Source organism: Zea mays, chromosome 1, assembly GCF_902167145.1.
Source record: "Zea mays cultivar B73 chromosome 1, Zm-B73-REFERENCE-NAM-5.0, whole genome shotgun sequence".
NCBI classification, from domain to species: domain Eukaryota; kingdom Viridiplantae; phylum Streptophyta; class Magnoliopsida; order Poales; family Poaceae; genus Zea; species Zea mays.
In genome coordinates, this window is record NC_050096.1 from 64867532 (window position 1) to 64886219 (window position 18688).

At 50.4% G+C, this 18688-nt stretch overlaps 3 protein-coding genes across 4 annotated transcripts; 2 read left to right on the forward strand and 1 right to left on the reverse strand.

Annotated features, from left to right (window-relative positions):
* The first annotated feature begins 1500 nt into the window (after nucleotides 1–1500).
* On the forward strand, nucleotides 1501–10824 carry LOC103635596 (glucan endo-1,3-beta-glucosidase 4). Of its 2 annotated transcripts, XM_008658029.4 has the most exons (6): nucleotides 1504–1878; nucleotides 2337–2542; nucleotides 8487–8595; nucleotides 9058–9984; nucleotides 10080–10107; nucleotides 10216–10824. In XM_008658029.4, exons 3-6 carry the CDS (start codon nucleotides 8523–8525, stop codon nucleotides 10538–10540), a joined length of 1353 nt encoding a protein of 450 aa, XP_008656251.1. In that variant the 5' UTR covers nucleotides 1504–1878; nucleotides 2337–2542; nucleotides 8487–8522; the 3' UTR covers nucleotides 10541–10824. The 2 variants fall into 2 exon arrangements, with proteins under 2 accessions (XP_008656246.1, XP_008656251.1); XM_008658024.4 differs by lacking the exon at nucleotides 2337–2542 and having other exon boundaries at nucleotides 1501–1878.
* Nucleotides 2549–5726, forward strand: LOC109939253 (uncharacterized). The gene has a single exon (XM_035963996.1). The coding sequence runs from the start codon at nucleotides 3170–3172 to the stop codon at nucleotides 5237–5239; it is 2070 nt and encodes a 689-aa protein (XP_035819889.1). The 5' UTR covers nucleotides 2549–3169; the 3' UTR covers nucleotides 5240–5726.
* Nucleotides 10694–13559, reverse strand: LOC100284962 (cationic amino acid transporter). The gene is made up of 2 exons (NM_001157857.2): nucleotides 12630–13559; nucleotides 10694–11442 (listed from the first exon to the last, which is right to left on the reverse strand). Exons 1-2 carry the CDS (start codon nucleotides 13504–13506, stop codon nucleotides 10877–10879), a joined length of 1443 nt encoding a protein of 480 aa, NP_001151329.1. The 5' UTR covers nucleotides 13507–13559; the 3' UTR covers nucleotides 10694–10876.
* Between the last annotated feature and the right edge of the window lie 5129 nt (nucleotides 13560–18688).

The following is an 18688-nucleotide window of genomic DNA, read 5'->3' on the forward strand; positions in this document are numbered from 1 at the left end:
TTACCAGTGTCTTCTTATTTAAGGATTGAAGAATTAAAATGCTTCTTGTCAAGATTCAAGAGAATAGTAACATTTGTCTGCATCAAGGGCTCGACTAAATAGGGCTCAGGGGCTACTATTAATGATATGTACTATGGGTACTAGGCTGAGCCTGATAAAGAAAAGTCCAAGCAAATGGACCCATGGTCTCTGCTATGAGCCATGAGGGAGGTCCATAGAGAAGAGACTCCCAAAAGTCATGTATGGAAGGAATCTCAGACGAGTAAGATATAAACTCGTAAACACAGAGTTGAACTCATGTACGACTTAATAACCGACTCGGCACCTTCATGAACTTGGCAACAGACTCGATGCCTTCCATGTAACCGTCGTACCTCCTTAGGATATAAAATGAGGAGTGGGAGATCCCCTAAATATCAAGATACAATTAACTATGGATGGCAACGGGTCAGGTTCGGGTTTAGGATTGGGTGGAACGGGAACCACCCGCGAGGCCGCGAGCATACCCGTGACATCTGCCCAAATCCACCCGTCACCAAAACCCATAGGTATTATCTCACATAAAGAGCGTGAACCTGTCTAAATGCTTCATGTCTCTCGTGCTTTAACCTTCATTTTTTGATCTCGTGACTAACCCATGTAAATTACCAACGGATAATCTTCGACAAAGACACCTCCATACGCGGTACCCTTCGACGAAAGTAGACTAGAGGGTAGACGCACGAGCCGTTAAGTAGTCTTGCACCAACCAGTAGTGGTCTGCTTCACGATCTTCGTGTTGAAGTCGTGGAGGCAAGGTTTATCTCCACACACATCATAATTTGATGCGGCATATTGAGTACCCCGTTTGTTTTTCGACCATCTCAACATTTGAAAAAAAATAAGACACGACGATATTGGTTTGGTGGGTGCGAATGAACCTAAACACCGCCTTTATTAATAGGGGAAATCCTATTTTTTATATAATTTTTTTAGATTTTTTAAAATTGCATGAATCAACCAGAATATGAAATGTGGCTGGCTAGCTTCTTGGTGAGATGGTACCGAGTGAATCGACCAGCCGAGCTTAGACGACGAGCCAGCTGGTACCGATAGTTCATGCCGCCTCTGTAGAATGAGATTGGAACTCATTCCCATCTAGTACGTCTACTAAAAAGTGCGCACGTTTGGCGTAAAGGATGCTGCCTAATTTAAAAGCGATACTGCATCTGGCATCCCATTGTGCCGCAGCCCGCCCGTCTTTCGTCGACACCGGCGGCTGTCAGTTGATATACACGTGCTAGGACAGGAGTGGCCGCCACGAAGTTTTGTTGTACTGGGGCTGGGCTACACACCTGACACGAACACGGGGGGGGGGGGGGGGGGGGGGGGCGGCACTGGAGAAAGCCAATGCCGTTTTGGATTTCTTCGGCCGCTGCACCCACCGCGCCTTCAATCTGCAGCTTGAAGAGGCTGTGTAAACTGGCGCGCCACCCGCCCGCCGATGTGGCGTCGGTTAGTTAGCGCGCCGCGTCATCAACGACCCAAGCGCGCCCCTCCCTCCCTGCTCATGTGCCTGCACTTGGCGCTGGCTGGCTGCTGACCTGCTGTGCGTATAAAGCCAGCCAGGGCCTGAGCTCCCTCCCTCTCTCTGGCTCTCTCTCCCTGCCCCTGCCCTCGTCACGCACTGGTCCTCCAGTCCACGCTGCTGTTGGCACCTGCTCGCTCCATCAGATTTCGGGGAGTTCACCAAATAAGCATCCCCCCCGATCGAGGCAGGCTTAGCTAGGCCTTCGTACTGTTTCGTCCGGAAGAAGCAAGCTATAGCTATAGCTGCAGGAAGCAGACGAGATCGGATCATCCGAGGCCATCGGGAACGGGAGCTCCAGACCCGCCGAGGTACGCGTACGTACGCCCATGGCTAGCTTCCCCCCGGCCCATTTCCTTGCCATCGCCTGCTCTTTTGCTTCGAGTTTTCGCTGCTGCGCCGTCGTTCATCGCTCGATTCCACCTCCCGGCCGGGTGCCGCCGCCGTTCATGCACTGTCAGCGCGCTGCCTTACCGTCCTTCCGATTCATTAGGGTTTGTTTAATTAGATCTTAATCCATGTAGATTGCGTGAATGTAGATTGCGTGAGATTGGATGAGTTTAATAAATCCCAATCAAGTTAAAGTTTTTTTTATTTTTTTAGTCTTATGTATAATAAAAAGGGTTTTTTACATTGGTCCCCTTAGTTTCGCCACGGTACTCGTTGCTACCCTTAGTTTTTATTCTTACTCAGTTTTACCCGATTCTCGTTCCCGTTGCTCACAAATACGCCTGGACGCCGTCTCCGTCTACTTTCACGTGTCTTACAGATCGGGCCCACTGCGAAAAAATCCCCACTCCACTCGACAGGAACCGCGCCCGCGCCGCCGCCCAGGAACCGCGCCGCCGCCCAGGAACCGCGCCGCCACGCGAAGCCCAGGAACCGCGCCGCCGCCCAGGAACCGCGCCCGCCACGCGAAGCCCATTTTCCTGGTGCCGGTGTCCTCTGCTCGGCCGGAGCTCGCCTCCGTGCTCGGTTCTCTCTCTTTCCCAGCTCCGACCTCTCTTCTCTGCCCCTGCACGCGCGCCTTCCCTGCTCCAATCTCCAACGCCGGCGCTCAGCTCCTCTGCTCGGCCGGAGCTCGCCTCCGTGCTCAGTTCTCTCTCTTTCCCAGCTCCGACCTCTCTTCTCTGCCCCTGCACGCGTGTCCTCTGCTCGCCTCCGCGCTCGAGCTCCGGCCGCCGCTAGCCTAGTTTGCGCCTCTGCTCGCGTAGCTTCGTCGTGGAAGGAGAAGCCTGTGCAGCCGTCGGTCCTGCTCGCGTAGCTTCGTCCCTGCACATCTGGCCACCGGGGACGGCAACGCTCCGGCGCCGGCGGCGGAGGCCAGTTGCTCCTGGTCCGGGGTAAGCTCTCGGTTTACTTTCATTCGTCCAATTAGCGCAGCGTTCACCCTGCACAAAATCCACAATCTTGACCTGCACGATTTTGACAGGGTTATTGTCTTATTGAATCGAGGGCCTGCTGCGCAGCGGCGTCGACGTCAACAGTATTAACCTCGACAGCGACACCGCCCTGCACATCGCCGCGTGCTAGAGCCACCGCGACGTCGTCAGGGTGCTGCTCAGCTTTTTTTTGAAGAATTGGTGCTGCTCAGCTGGAAGGATGAATCATATTATTCCCAATGATGAGGTTGAACCAATAGAAGTAGTTGCTGCACCTGATGATGATGAAAGACAGTATCCTGAGTTTGTTGACAAGTGGGATATGCTAGAATTTGAGGACTATGATGGAGACATTTTCACAGGGGCACAATTTGAAGAGACTGATGAAGAGGAGGAGGAGGAAAACATAGCTATGGGGGTGGATGAGCAAGGAGAGGGTGATGATGTACCAAGAAATGATTATGACAGAGATAATCCATCCTTAAAAGAAGGCAGCACATTTGCATCGATGACCGAATTTAGGAATGCACTTGCTACCTATTGCATCAAAGGTGAGTATGATTATGTAATTGAAAAGAGTGAGCCAACAAGAATGACTGTTCATTGCGCATTTGAGAGGTGTCAGTGGAGGATACATGCTTCCTGTATGCGGAATAGTACAATTATTCAGGTCAAAGTGAATCCATCTCCTCACACTTGTCCAAGTGAAAGAAAAGGGTCACATAAGGTAGCTAAAAGTAGATGGTGTGCAGATGCAGTATTAGAATGGGTGACAGATAACCCATGCATTGGTACAACTGAACTAGTAAAGAAGATTAAAGAGAAGTACAACATTTTAGTGCCTTACATGAGAGTGTATTATGGCAAGGAAATGGCTCTTGACAAGATTTATGGCCCATGGAAGGAAAGCTTTAACTTATTATTCACTTTCAAAGCTGAAGTGGAGAAGGCGTGCCCAGGTAGTGTTGTTGAGATTGACCATCATACGGTGGATTATAAAGTGAATGGCAAGATTTTGAACAAAGAATGTTTTAGAAGGGTGTTCGTTTCATTCAAAGCATGTTGGAGTGGGTTCTTAGCTGGTTGCAGGCCTTATTTAGCAGTGGATGCAACAGCTCTTTATGGGAGGTTTAGAGGCCAGTTAGTAGCTGCTTGTGCCATTGATGCACATAATTGGCTCTTTCCAGTGGCTTATGGTGTCCTCGAGGCAGAGTCAACAGAAAGTTGGACATGGTTCCTACAGAATTTGCGTCAGGTTATAGGGTTTCCACATGGATTGACTATACACACAGATGCTTGCAAGGGTTTAGAAACTGCAGTGGATTATGTGTTTCCTGGAGTAGAGCATAGGGAATGCATGAGGCATTTTGCTTCAAACTTGGGCAAATCATTCAAGGGAAAGTTGATTGATGACAACTTATGGCCAGCATCATTGACATATAGCCTTAGAAAGCATAACTATCATGTGAATCAATTGTACACAAACTCTAGGTTAAAAATATACATTGAAAGTCATCACAAATATCTATGGGCTAGAAGCAAATTTGGTGAAGGGTGCAAGGTGGACTATGTGAACAATAACTTGGCGGAGTCATTCAATGCATGGATCAGGAAAACAAAGGGGCTTCATTTGGTGGAGTTGTTAGATAAGATTCGACAAATGCTTATGGTAAAGTTTGAGTTGCGTCAAAGAATTGCACTTGAGAGGTTTCATGGCCACATGATAATCCCAGCTGTGATGAAGACATTGCATGAAAAGACCAGAGGTTTGAAAATGTCTTTCATCAAGCGCAGACCGCTTGAGGCAGAGGTGACAGTGTTGGACAAACAAAAGAAGGAATGGAGATATCCAGTGGACTTATCGAACAGGACATGCACTTGTAGGCAGTGGCAGATTACCGGGCTGCCATGCACCCATGCCCTATTTTTCATTACTTCTCTTCGTGGTGTAGCCAGCGAAATTGATCAATATGTACATAAGTACTACTCTATTGCCAAGTTCAAAGCAACATATGCTGAGAATGTGCCTTCCATAGAGGTTCGACAGCAAATTCATCTTCTTCAGTTCGACAGCAAATTTGTCCCAGTTCGTAGTCACATCTGCTCGTTCATCCCACATATTAGACGCCATCATCTCCCCAGAGCCACCAACCACCCCTGCCCCTTCAAGCATCTTGACATAATCGTCCATCCACATGAAAAAATTGCATATTTTAACAACCTAAACAATCCAAATAGAGGTTCACAATTCAGCAGTAAGCACAAAAATGAAATCAACCGTAATGGATAAAACAAGGATGAACCTTATTATCTCGATATGACTTGCTTTCACACTTCACGAACTCTCGACCAAAGTTGCCGTTCTCCCACCTTTTCGATCTTAGTCTCAAGAGCGACTCTGACCTTTCGCATTTGGGGCAGCGGATCAGCGACACCGGACCATAACTGGGCCATCCTTGTCCTCCATTGGAGGAGCCGCTTGCCCGCGACATGCGTGAATCCATGCTAGTAAACACAAACAACTGTGTCGCTATTTTTCTGAGGAGCTAAAGTATGCTGTAAGTATCGGTTACAAGGTCTACCCAATCTGCGGCTATCTGTTTGACAGAATGGAATCACCATTCAAGGATTTTGTGAATGATATCTACCGAAGAAGGCTTGAAGCAAAGGCTAGAGGGGAGAAAGCTTTAGATTTTATTCACAATACCACTATGAATAGTCTCTACGGCAGGTTTGGTATTAACCCTGAAAGCACTACCACCTTAATTCTTAATAAAGAAGAAGCACTCAAATTCCCTATGGAGCATGAAGGATTTATGCATAGCGAAGAACTATGTGCTGATAGGTTTCTCATAACCTACAAAAATAAAAGAAGTGCTGAATTACAGCGAAAACGCGAAAAACCCCCGGCTAATGCAGCAGTGCAAATCTCAGCAGCCGTCACAGCCTATGCGAGGATACATATGTATCCATATATAGCAAGGGAGGATTGCTACTATACTGATACAGATTCTATTGTTGTTAAGCACCCTCTTCCCGCTGATGAAGTATCTGCGACCAAATTAGGTGCTTTCAAGCTAGAACACGATGTTACTAAAGGGGTCTTCCTAGCTCCCAAGTCCTACATGTTGAGCAGATCGTGAAGCATAAAGGTGCTAGAAAAATAATGGCTAATGAGAAGTGGTTCATAAACCAGCTAGATGACCCTCATCTCAAGCATACTTTCGAATACGAACTAAAGTTCAGTAGGAACTGGCATAAACTGCTGGTGGAAAAGAAAACAGCGCGTATCACTATGGGTATAGAAAGTAAGAAGCGAGACTTCGTTTTCGACCGGTATGGTAAATGGGTTGGAACTGAATATGGTGGATGTAACTCAAATATCTGGATGCAATTTAACATTTGAGTTAGCAACAACTGTTATATCGCAGAGGACTGCAGAGGACTGCAGGCGGCCAGCGGGAAGGGTGCGCAGCCAGGATTCCGGCGCGCGACGCAGAGGACAATCGAGCAGGGAAGCACCGAGCTGGAGCTCCGCGGCGCGCAGGAACAAGCAGGAGCAAGGGCGCGGCGTTGGGCGTCGAGCAGAGGCCGAGCAACGCCGATGAGCCGAGGGAGAGAGAAACGCGGCCATGGACAGACAACTCGGCAAGAGCCGGACGCCGAGCGAGAGGAGCAGGAGATGGGCGCGCCAGCAGAGGGAGAGGAGCTCGGTTCAGTGGCCATGGAGGAGAGAGAAAAGCAGGGCGCACAGGAACAGAAGACCACGCGCGGCAGAGAGGGAGGCGCTGCCATGGGCATCGGGAGGAGCTTGGGCGCAGGGAACAGAGGAGATGAGAGGGAGAGAGCACGCCGTGGCTGGGAGGAGCCGAGCGCCATGGGCGAGCTCGGGGAAGGTCCGCGCGACGCAGAGGCTGGAGCATCGCCGGCCGAGCAGAGGACACCGGCACCAGGAAAATGGGATCCGCGAGCAGGACGAGAAGACAGGCTGGGCGGTGGGATTTTATCCCCTGGCCGCTGGAACCCTAACCTGGAGGCACGAAGCGAGGGGCGCGGACCAACTCGAGAGGCTGGAGGCACGGAGCAGCGGATCCCTCCCGGCGGCGTCTTCCTCCTTCCCGGCGTGGCGGCTCCAGATCCGCCGCGAGGACCTCGAACTCGAGATCCGCCGCCCAGCTCTGGCCAAGCGCTTGCTCCCTCCCGCGGCGGGCGTGGCAGCTCCTACCAATGGCGTGGCGGGCGTGGTGGGTGGGCGGCGGCGCGGCCGCGGTTCCTGGGCGGCGGCCGGTTGAGGGCTCGGGCGCGGGCGTGGTTCCTGTCGAGTGGAGTGGGGATTTTTTCGCAGTGGGCCCGACCTGTAAGACACGTGAAAGTAGACGGAGACGGCGTCCAGGCGTATTTGTGAGCAACGGGAACGAGAATCGGGTAAAACTGAGTAAGGATAAAAACTAAGGGTAGCAACGAGTACCGTGGCGAAACTAAGGGGACCAATGTAAAAAACCCTAATAAAAATAACCAAACAAAGTCTTGTTAGTGTTCTAGCTAGCTCACCAGCCATGCATCTGGATTATAGACTGAACGCGTGGGTCCTCACCCTCACCCAGCCTATAATGCTGACACTCTTGGGCATATCAGCAGCGAGTTCCGGCCGGTCCCGTATGTATTCGATGATCGCGTCTCAATTATTTGCTTGCTTCTCTTTCGCTTTCCCTTCTACGCTTCCTTTGTGACGTCGCACAGCAAGCAGGAACGAACGACTAATGCCCCTGTTCGTTTCGGCTTTTCGCAGCTTCTGGCCACCAAAAGCTGCTGCGGACCGCCAAACACTCAACTTTTCAGCCAGCTTCTATCAAATTCGTTTGGGTAAAAACCATTCAAAATCAACATAAATATATAATCGGTTGAGTCGTCGCAATAGTAGTAATCTGTCATTTTATAGATCCTGAGCTTCATGGACAACTTTATCTTCCTCCCGCACGTAATCCTAATGATACTCAGATTCTCTACACAGCCAGATTCTTCTCACGGCTAGATTCTCGGAAAAGCTGGTAAAAAAAAACTAAACCAAACAGGCCTAAACCACGTACATACTGCGCTGATAGCGATAGCGATCCACACGGCTGCTTGCTAGCTGTTGAGTGAGGTGTGTGCTCTTGCCTCCACCTCTGCATGGAACTCGAAACATCTGCGCTGACAGCGATCGACACGCGCTGTGTCTCACTAGCTTAGTTTTTTATGTTTATATTCAATTTATGATAAGGAATCTTAGACATATATGTATAAAATACATACATCAAATATTGTAGTATAATCCCAAAACGAATTCTAATATGCGACAGAGCGAGCATTATGCGTGCTGCAGTATATGTATTCTTGTTTTTTTTCACCTTACATTTACTTGGTCGTTAAATCTTCAGACAAAGTTAAGATACCGTGTGTTCTTCAACCGAGGAGTGTGTGTGTGTATATATATATATATATTCTTACGTTATCTCTGCATCAAACTCTGAAACCGTCGGGCTGACAATTTTTTTCAGTTGCCGGAGGAGTGCCTTGGATCGCACCATCTTTGGATGATGTCGTCGCAGAAACGACGGAAGGGATGCATCTTCTTCTCCCTCGCCTTGCTTCTCTGCAGCGCGTCAGGTACGTATGTTACGTTCTGCGCAGGCCCTCGCTTTTCTTTATCCTTCTTCTGCCATCCCTAACAACAGCTTTAATTTCTTTCGTGTCGTCCCTAAAGATTCTTTACTTCCAGTGTAGTATGCTAGTGAGAGCGTAGAGGATTGCAAATGGGTCTTTTTTTCTCTCTATCACCATAAGCTACAAAGGGATAGGAGTAGGATATATATTCATATGCTTGTGCTTTTCACAGCACCCTTTCCATGCCTTATCTTGAGTCAACAAAGGCGTAACATGCCCAAGCAGTTTATCCAAACGATCCTCTAGTATTACTGTTTGTTTGGTCTAAAATTCTGCTCCGAAAAAACCGAAGCCTGAATCGCACCAAATTGGGCTGCACTGCACTGCACTGCACTGCACTGCGTTGCTTCACTTCATGTACAGTCAGCAGTAGTAAAACGGGCCCTTTCGCAAAACCTGCTGCAGGAGGCGTACCGTCGCTGGCTTCAGAAAACTCTCCGTCAGAGTTCGCCAAGATCGTCCAGTCTAAGCAGACGAGGCACGCCCGCGTGTGCGGGGCGGACCCTCAGCTGCTGAGCTCGCTGGCAGGCAGCGGCGCGGAGGTCATGCTCACCGTCCCCAACGAGCAGCTGGAGCACGTGGCCGAGTTCCAGGAGGAGGCCGACCTCTGGGTGGCCGCCAGCGTGGCGCGGTTCGTCCCGGCGACCAGGATCACGCACGTCCTGGCGGGCGACGACGCGCCGGCGCGCTCCCCGCCCAGCGCCCACTTCCTGGTCCCGGCGATGGCCAACCTCCGCTCGGCGCTCGCCGCCGCGGGGCTCGCCGGCCGCGTCAGCGTGTCCAGCGCGCTGTCCGCCGAGACGCTGGCCGCCCCGGACCCGGACTGGTCGGGCGTCGTGGGCCGCGTCCTCCGGTCCCTTGCGTCGGCCGGCTCGCCGCTGGTCCTCAAGTCGTCAGGCCCGTCGGAGGCCAGCGACGCCAGGGCCGACGCCGCGTACGCCGCCATGCGCGCGCTGGGGGTCTCCGGCGTCCCCGTCATCGCGGCGGACCTCGCGGCCGCCGCCGCCGACGTCGTGCCGTACTACTACTACGGCTACGGCTACGCCGACGGTCACAGCCACCCGGGCGTGCAGCGGCGGTCGCTGGCGACGGGCACGTTCTGCGTGGCGCTGCAGAACGCGGACCCGGCGGCGCTGCAGGCCGGGCTCAGCTGGGCGTGCGGCCCGGGCCACGCCGACTGCTCCGCCATCCAGCCAGGCGGCGCCTGCTACCAGCAGAACAACCTGCCGGCGCTCGCGTCCTACGCCTACAACGACTACTACCAGAGGATGGCCAGCACCGGCGCCACCTGCTCCTTCAACGGCACCGCCACCACGACCACCAACGACCCAAGTAATAACCAATACCTTTTTTTTTCCATTTCCTTCTTTCACATCAAGAGATTAACGCCTTCGATCGTCTTCGTGTGACTGCGCATCCAATTCCAGGCTCAGGATCTTGCGTTTTCGCGGGAAGGTGAGCACTGTCTATTTCAAGCTCTGCAATTTCTGCACGTCTCTTAGCGTTTAACACAACCTGACGACGTGACCTCGTTTTCTCGGCGCGCGCTGCGGTTGCTTGCAGCTCCAACTCGAGCGTGCCGGTGGGAGCGAGCCCGCCGACCAGCCTCTCCCCTCCGACGGGCTTCACACCTCCAGTCGGCTCCAGCCCCCCGTCGTCGTCGGAGTTCGGCCCCCCAGCGGCCGGCACCACCCCGCCGGCTGGAGGCGGCCTTGGACCTGGATTCGGCACCCCGCCGGGCTCCTTCAATGGCACCGGGTCGTTCGGGCCCAGCGGCACGCTCAACCCTTACAACGGCGTGTCCCGTGGGTTGCCGCGCGCGGGCTTGTTCACGGCTCTGTCCGCCGCTGCGGTCGCCGTTCTTCTCGTGTCCGTGGATGCCATGTGAATTGTCGATGCAGATATCATATATATATATATATATGTGGATTACCTCTAGTACTAGACATTCCTTCTCGAGCCCACATCATGTTCTTTATTGAGCTACTGGTCATGTAGATAGATCTCAGGTCGGATCTGTATCATATACGTATAGGAGTCGTAACTACGAAGCGAATATGTATCTGCACGTGATCTGGGACAGTTCTGATGAGCGTATGCATGTATTACATGATGAATTACACTTTTACATGTTTGGAATCAGAAATGTAGGACGCAACATCCTGTTTTTTTCGTATCGATTGGTCTGCCTGCGTCGTGATAGTTCAATCTTCAAACTTAGGACTCAAACCGTGTGTGCAGGTGCAGCAGCATGACCCCCCTGTCCTCGCTGCTGGCCTTCGAACTTGAGCCACCTCTTGGCCCTGCACAGCCTCATGGAGCCGTGCAAGCCGACGCCGAGCGCCGTGAGCGCGCCGGCGAGCGCGAACACCCTCCACCCGGCCACGGCGCACACGTACGCCAGGAACGCGGACGGCACGGCGCACATGGCGGCCAGCGCGGGCAGCGACGACAGCGGCACGCGGTACGGCCGCTTCAGGTCCGGCTGCCTGGCGCGGAGCCAGAGGAAGGCGGCGAACTCCAGCAGCGTGCCCAGGCTGTAGAGGAAGTTGGCGGTGGCCACGACCTCGTCGAACGCCAGGAAGGACACGGCCAGGGTCACGGCGGAGGAGACGGCGACGGCGACCCACGGGGTGCGGAGGCGCGCGAAGACGGCCGGGAGGAGGCCCAGGTCCGCCATGCCCAGCAGCTGGAACGCGCCGCTGCTCAGCTGGGCCTCGAACATGCCGACGGACGACAGCACCGCGCCGGCCTGGGTCCAGAACTTGAGCCATGGGCCTCCGATGACGCCTGTAGCGCACAGATTCACGTATTCGCATCCAATCAAGAAGGAAACATTTTTGATCAAGCAAAAAAAAAAACTTGTGGCGTTCGAACGGCCAACATTTTCTATCGCTGCAGTTCACTGTTCACGTCACCATCAGGCAGCAACCTCTTGGATAGCTACTTTGTCCATGCACCTTCGTCCTCTACGCTAGGCTCTACCCACGGTCTTACCACCCGCCATCCTCATGCTTCGTCAACACCTCCATGTCACAACCCCACAACTCTTCACCGGCATTCAGGAACTCCGGAATCCGGATCATGACACGATCCATGACAAAGAATAAGCGGATCATGACTCTTATATATAATTTTTTTATATTATTGTTTTTAGGTGACTGAGATAATTAGGAAAGGCCTATGTATAAAATAATAGGAAGCATTAATATAAAAAAATTGTACCATGTTGCAAGATACTATATTGTGATCCTACAATCACTAGATATATCTAAAAAATCGTTTATACAATTTAAAATATTTAAGTTTTATATCTTATTTATTAAAATCTAACACACTCGTTTATATAAGTTATGAGTTGCATGGGTGAAACCGTATCTTAACTTGCAGAATAGTGCTAAGACGATTATTTTTATCAAGATACATCTCTTCTGTTTTTATACTTATTTCCTTAGTTATCTTTTAAGATATAAGTTATTTATATGGATTATACATACCTAAGTTTGGACTGTCTCAATAGTAATATTTGCCTTTTTTGTCACACTTTTTCTTATAGTCAGATGCATGGTTTTTAGCTTTTCTTCGTGCTACTGTATCCACCTCTTGAATTTTTTTTCTGTACTAAGCGGAATCTCAACTTTTCATGTTTATAAACATATTTAGTACTAGTTTGACAACTTCATTTTTTTAAGAATTTCCATTTTCTCAAGAAAAAATAAACTAATTTTTCTTGGTAAAATAAAAATCTATTGAAAAAATGGATTTGCCAAACTAGCTTTACACATAAAAATAGCAGTTACCTTTTATAGACAACATTTCATATAACCATTGAAGGTGAAATTACTGTATACATAAAGTAAAGTCCAATAATTAAGCAGCCTACTGTAGACAATCGGTCATCAACCTAACGTTATCTATCGCTTTTGTTCCATACGGCAGTCAATATCATACATAAATCGACACGTCGTAGCACCTACCTGCAGCATCGGCCAAGTAGCCGTTCGTCCAGGCGTCCGGCGTCGCGTCCGTGGCGCCGGTCGCGGCCATGAGCGGCAGCAGGTAGCTGGCGGCGATCAGGACCACCGCCACGGCCAACGCCCGCGGGAACGTCCGCTCCGGCCGCTCCACCTCGCCGGCCATCGTGCTGGCGCTGTCCCAGTAGTTGAGGTTCCAGAATACCGTGTTCATGAAGAGCCGCCAGTCCCTGCTCCCGCCCTCCACCGTCACCGTCCACCGCCGCGGGCGCACCTGGGGCACCGCCATCCCCGTCATAAGCACGGACGGCGCGAGGGACACGAGCCCCAGCGCCACGGCGCCCCACCCGACGACGCTCAGCCCGGTGAAGTTCACCAGCGACAGCAGCACCGTCAGGCCGGCCACCGCGCCCGTGCGCGCCGCGCCGCCGGTGGGCACGGCATGGCCGAGGTAGTCGGCGATGAGCGCCGGGTACGCCGCGACGTTGACGACGCAGCTCAAGTACTTCCACGTGCCGAGGAGCGAGCCGGCTAGCGGGCCGAAGGCGCGGTCGGCCCACAGGACGAAGCCACCGTTGCCCGGGAGCGCGGCCGCGAGCTCCGCGGTCACCAGCGACTCCGGGACGCCCCACGCGAACGGGAAGACGAGGAAGCCCAGGAGCGTGAAGAGCGGGCCGGCCGCCTTCACCGCGAGCTCCGCCCCGTACGCCCCGCCGGCGACCTCGAAGTAGATGAGGAAAACGAGCGGAAGGAACGTGAGCTTGTTGCTCCCGCGGCGGTGACCGTGGCTGTCCGCCTCGCCGCCGCCTTGCACGGACGTGCCATCTTCTCGTTGTTGTTGCAGGAGCGGCGCCTCGATTACTTGGTTTTGCTGCTCCATGGTGAGAACTGAGATTAATGTAAGCTAGGGGTCTAGACTCTAGAGAGTGGAGCAAGTGTGCCCGTTCATCGTCTTGCTGAGTCCATATCAATCCATGACGGCGTAGGTTCCAAAATGAGCGGACGGTGCGGCCCTAGGTCCGGACAGCCCGCGTGTTCCGAGATTAGATTAACTCGATATTTATTCTTATCTCATGCGTGGTTATCCATCTAATCACGTGCGAGTTGTTGCCTATCTCTTAGGAACAAGTTCAGACCTTCTCCACTATAAATATAAAGGGGTACAACCGATTAAGAACTTATAAACACATTCCAATCGAACCAATTACTTTATTTACTTTTCCTGCCATAGGAGTAGATATAGCGTAGTTCTAGTTGTAGCCTTCCGCATATCCACTTCCAATCCTATTCGACTCTACGTCGTCTATATCCGTCTTGGGTGGCCTACCGATCCCAAGACGACCCTATGATCTTACCCCTCCCGGAGGACAAGATCTAGTTGTCCACTCAAGATCCCTTTCTCGAATTGATCTCTTAATTTCTAGGCGACTCCACATCATCTGGAGATACCTCGGGTGACCTGTCGACACGGAGCACCCTAGGATCTCTTCCCCCAGGGAACGAGATCTAGATTCCAACAAGGAGGAGAAAGACGACCCTGTCGCCAGTTCGCGAACCGTCCGGCCCAGAGCCGCAGACCGTCCGGTGTGACGCAGGGAAGACACTGCTCCTACGTCTAGGTGCGGACTGTCCAGCCTAGAGCCACGGACCGTCTGCGTCGCCGCAGAGGGCACCGCCAGGCGGTACACCACTGTCGGAGAGGAAATTCTCCGGTCGGGTGACGGAATGCACCCGCCCTAATCCTAAGATGAGGAGGGGCCTTAGCAGTTTGCCTGTCTGTTGGAAGGTGGATGAAAACACAAGGACACAAGGGATTAGAGTGGTTCAGGCCGCCGGAGCGTAAAACCCTATCTCCACTGTGTATGTTGTATTGCTTGTGAGTCTAGAGAGTTTGAGAGCTTAGAGAACTTGTGAATAACCTAGAGAACTTGTCCCTGTAACGTTGTGTGCCTTCCCTTTTATAGTTTAAGAGAGGCACATACAAGGTTGCCGAGCCTAAAAGTCGCCTAGAGGGGGGGGGTGAATAGGGCGAAACTGAAATTTACAAAATTAATCACAACTACAAGTCGGGTTAGCGTTAGAAATAATAATGAGTCCGAGAGAGAGGGCGCAAAACAAATTGCAAGCGAATGAAGAGTGTGACACGCGGATTTGTTTTACCGAGGTTCGGTTCTCGCAAACCTACTCCCTGTTGAGGAGGCCACAAAGGCCGTGTCTCTTTCAACCCTTACCCTCTCTCAAACGGTCCCTCGGACCGAGTGAGCTTCTCTTCTCAAATCAAACCGGGAACAAAACTTCCCCGCAAGGACCACCACACAATTGGTGTCTCTTGCCTCGGTTACAAATGAGTTTTGATCACAAGAACAAGTGAGAAAGAAAAGAAGCAACCCAAGCGCAAGAGCTCAAAAGAACACGGCAAATCTCTCTCGCTAATCACTAAAGCCTTGTGTGGAATTGGAGAGGATTTGATCACTTGAGTGTGTCTAGAATTGAATGCCTAGCTCTTGTAAGTGGTTGAGAAGTGAAAAACTTGGATGATTTGAATGTGGGGTGGTTGGGGGTATTTATAGCCCCAACCACCAAACTAGCCGTTTGGTGGAGGCTGTCTGTCGTATGGTGCACCGGACAGTCCGGTGCACACCGGACATGTCCGGTGCGACAGCCATGTCACCAGGCCGTTAGGGTTCCGACCGTTGGAGCTCTGACTGCTGGGCCCGTCTCAATGTCCGGTGGCGCACCGGACATGCACTGTGGAGTGTCCGGTGCACCAGCATGGGCGTGCCTGACTTCTGCGCGCGCTGGCGCGCATTTAATGCGCTGCAGGTAGCCGTTGGCGCCTGAAGTAGCCATTGCTTCGTTGTCACACCGGACAGTCCGGTGTACACCGAACATGTCCGGTGAATTATAGCGGACTAGTCGTTGTGAATTCCCGAAGCCGACGAGTTCAGAGTCTCTTCATCCTTGGAGCACCGGACAGTCCGGTGAATTATAGCGCGACAACTCTGAGAATTCCCGAAGGTGCGAAGTTCAGCTTGGTGTCCCCTGGTACACCGGACAGTCCGGTGCGCCCGACCAGGGTGCCTTCGGTTGTCCCTTTGCTCCTTTGTTTGAACCCTTTCTCTTGATCTTTTTATTGGCTTATTGTGAACCTTTGGTACCTGTAGATCTTATAGACTTGGGCAAACTAGTTAGTCCAATTATTTGTGTTGGGCAATTCAACCACCAAAATTAGTTTAGGAAATAGGTGTAATCCTAATTCCCTTTCAATCTCCCCCTTTTTGGTGATTGATGCCAACACAAACCAAAGCAAATATAGAAGTGCAGAATTGAACTAGCTTGCAAAATGTAAGTACAAAGGTTACTTAGAATTTGAGCCAATAAATATTACTTACTAGATATGCTTGGATTGTTTCTTTATTTTTAACATTTTAGACCACGCTTGCACCACATGTTTTGTTTTTGCAAATTCTTTTTGTAAATCCTTTTCAAAGTCCTTTTGCAAAATAGTCAAAGGTAAATGAGGAAGACTTTGACTAAACAAAACTCCCCCTTAAATAAATTCTCCTCTTAGTGTTCAAGAGGGTTTTAAGATATCAATTTTGAAAGTACTACTTTCTCCCCCTTTAGAACTCAAAGAGATACTAATTTAAGATTTATCAATTGAAAATCATTTTAAAAATTAGGGTGGTGGTGCGGTCCTTTTGCTTTGGGCTCATACTTTCTCCCCCTTTGGCATGAATCGCCAAAAACGGATACTTTGAGTGAGATATAAGCCCTTGTCTAACTACTACCTCCCCTTTGGCAAATAAAACATATGAGTGAAGATTATACCAAAGACGGAGAGTGATGCGGAGTGACGGCGAAGGATGAGTAGTAGAGTGGAGTGGAAGCCTTTGTCTTCGCCGAAGACTCCAATTCCCTTTCAATATACCTATGACTTGGTTTGAAATACACTTGAAAACGCATTAGTCATAGCGTATATAAACGAGACATGATCAAAGGTATACTTATGAGCTATGTGTGCAAATTAGCAAAAGAAATTCCTAGAATCAAGAATATTGAGCTCATGCCTAGGTTTGGTAAAAGTTTGTTCATCTAGTGGCTTGGTAAAAATATCGGCTAATTGATCTTTAGTGTTAATGTATGCAATCTCGATATCCCCCTTTTGTTGGTGATCCCTAAGAAAATGATACCGAATGGCTATGTGCTTAGTGCGGCTATGCTCAACGGGATTATCCGCCATGCGGATTGCACTCTCATTATCACATAGAAGAGGAACTTTGGTTAATTTGTAACCATAGTCCCGCAGGGTTTGCCTCATCCAAAGCAATTGCGCGCAACAATGGCCTGCGGCAATATACTCGGCTTCGACGGTAGAAAGAGCGACCGAATTTTGCTTCTTTGAAGCCCAAGACACCAAGGACCTTCCCAAGAACTGGCAAGTCCCCGATGTGCTCTTTCTATTAATCTTACACCCCGCCCAATCGGCATCCGAATAACCAATCAAATCAAATGTGGATCCCCGAGGGTACCAAAGCCCAACCTTAGGAGTATAAGCCAAATATCTCAAGATTCGTTTTACGGCCGTAAGGTGAGATTCCTTAGGGTCGGCTTAGAATCTTGCACACATGCAAACGGAAAGCATAATATCCGGTCGAGATGCACATAAATAAAGTAATGAACCAATCATCGGCCGGTATACTTTTGATCGACGGATTTACCTCCCGTGTCAAGGTCAAGATGCCCATTGGTTCCCATGGGTGTCTTGATGGGCTTGGCATCCTTCATTCCAAACTTGGTTAGAATGTCTTGAGTGTACTTTGTTTGGCTAATGAAGGTGCCCTCTTGGAGTTGCTTGACTTGGAATCCTAGAAAATACTTCAACTCCCCCATCATTGACATCTCGAATTTTTGTGTCATGATCCTACTAAATTCTTCACATGTAGATTCGTTAGTAGACCCAAATATGATATCATCAACATAAATTTGGCATACAAACAAATCATTGTCAAGAGTTTTAGTGAATAAAGTAGGATCGGCTTTTCCGACTTTGAAGCCATTAGCAATAAGGAAATCTCTTAGGCATTCATACCATGCTCTTGGGGCTTGTTTGAGCCCATAAAGCGCCTTAGAGAGCCTATAGACATGGTTAGGGTACTCACTATCTTCAAAGCCGGGAGGTTGCTCAACATAGACCTCTTCCTTGATTGGTCCATTGAGGAAGGCACTCTTCACGTCCATTTGGTAAAGCTTGAAGCCATGGTAAGTAGCATAGGCTAATAATATACGAATTGACTCAAGCCTAGCTACGGGTGCATAGGTTTCACCGAAATCCAAACCTTCGACTTGGGAGTATCCCTTGGCCACAAGTCGAGCTTTGTTCCTTGTCACCACACCATGCTCATCTTGCTTGTTGCGAAAGACCCACTTGGTTCCTACAACATTTTGGTTAGGACGTGGAACTAAATGCCATACCTCGTTCCTAGTGAAGTTGTTGAGCTCCTCTTGCATCGCCATCACCCAATCCGAATCTTGGAGTGCTTCCTCTACCCTGTGTGGCTCAATAGAGGAAACAAAAGAGTAATGCTCACAAAAATGTGCAACACGAGATCGAGTGGTTACCCCCTTATGAATGTCGCCGAGGATGGTGTCGACGGGGTGATCTCGTTGGATTGCTTGGTGGACTCTTGGGTGTGGCGGCCTTGTTTCTTCATCCTCCTTGTTTTGATCGTTTGCATCTCCCCCTTGATCATTGCTGTCATCTTGAGGTGGCTCATCTCTTTGATCTTCTCCTTCATCAACTTGAGCCTCGTCCTCATTTTGGGTTGGTGGAGATGCTTGTGTGGAGGAGGATGGTTGATCTTGTGCATGTGGAGGCTCTTCGGATTCCTTAGGGCACACATCCCCAATGGACATGTTCCTTAGCGCGATGCACGGAGCCTGTTCTTCACCTATCTCATCAAGATCAACTTGCTCTACTTGAGAGCCGTTAGTTTCATCAAACACAACGTCACAAGAAACTTCAACAAGTCCTGAGAACTTGTTAAAGACTCTATATGCCC

What these genes read in the sequence shown, in the direction of transcription:
- LOC109939253 (XM_035963996.1), top strand. Translation starts at nt 3,170, where the DNA reads ATGAATCATATTATTCCCAATGATGAGGTTGAACCAATAGAAGTAGTT.
- LOC103635596 (XM_008658024.4), top strand. Translation starts at nt 8,523, where the DNA reads ATGATGTCGTCGCAGAAACGACGGAAGGGATGCATCTTCTTCTCCCTC. An exon ending in GCTTCTCTGCAGCGCGTCAG is followed by an intron (nt 8,596 to 9,057) that starts GTACGTATGTTA and finishes AACCTGCTGCAG; the next exon opens with GAGGCGTACCGTCGCTGGCT. An exon ending in TCTTGCGTTTTCGCGGGAAG is followed by an intron (nt 10,108 to 10,215) that starts GTGAGCACTGTC and finishes GGTTGCTTGCAG; the next exon opens with CTCCAACTCGAGCGTGCCGG.
- LOC100284962 (NM_001157857.2), bottom strand. Translation starts at nt 13,506, where the DNA reads ATGGAGCAGCAAAACCAAGTAATCGAGGCGCCGCTCCTGCAACAACAA. An exon ending in CTACTTGGCCGATGCTGCAG is followed by an intron (nt 11,443 to 12,629) that starts GTAGGTGCTACG and finishes TGTGCGCTACAG; the next exon opens with GCGTCATCGGAGGCCCATGG.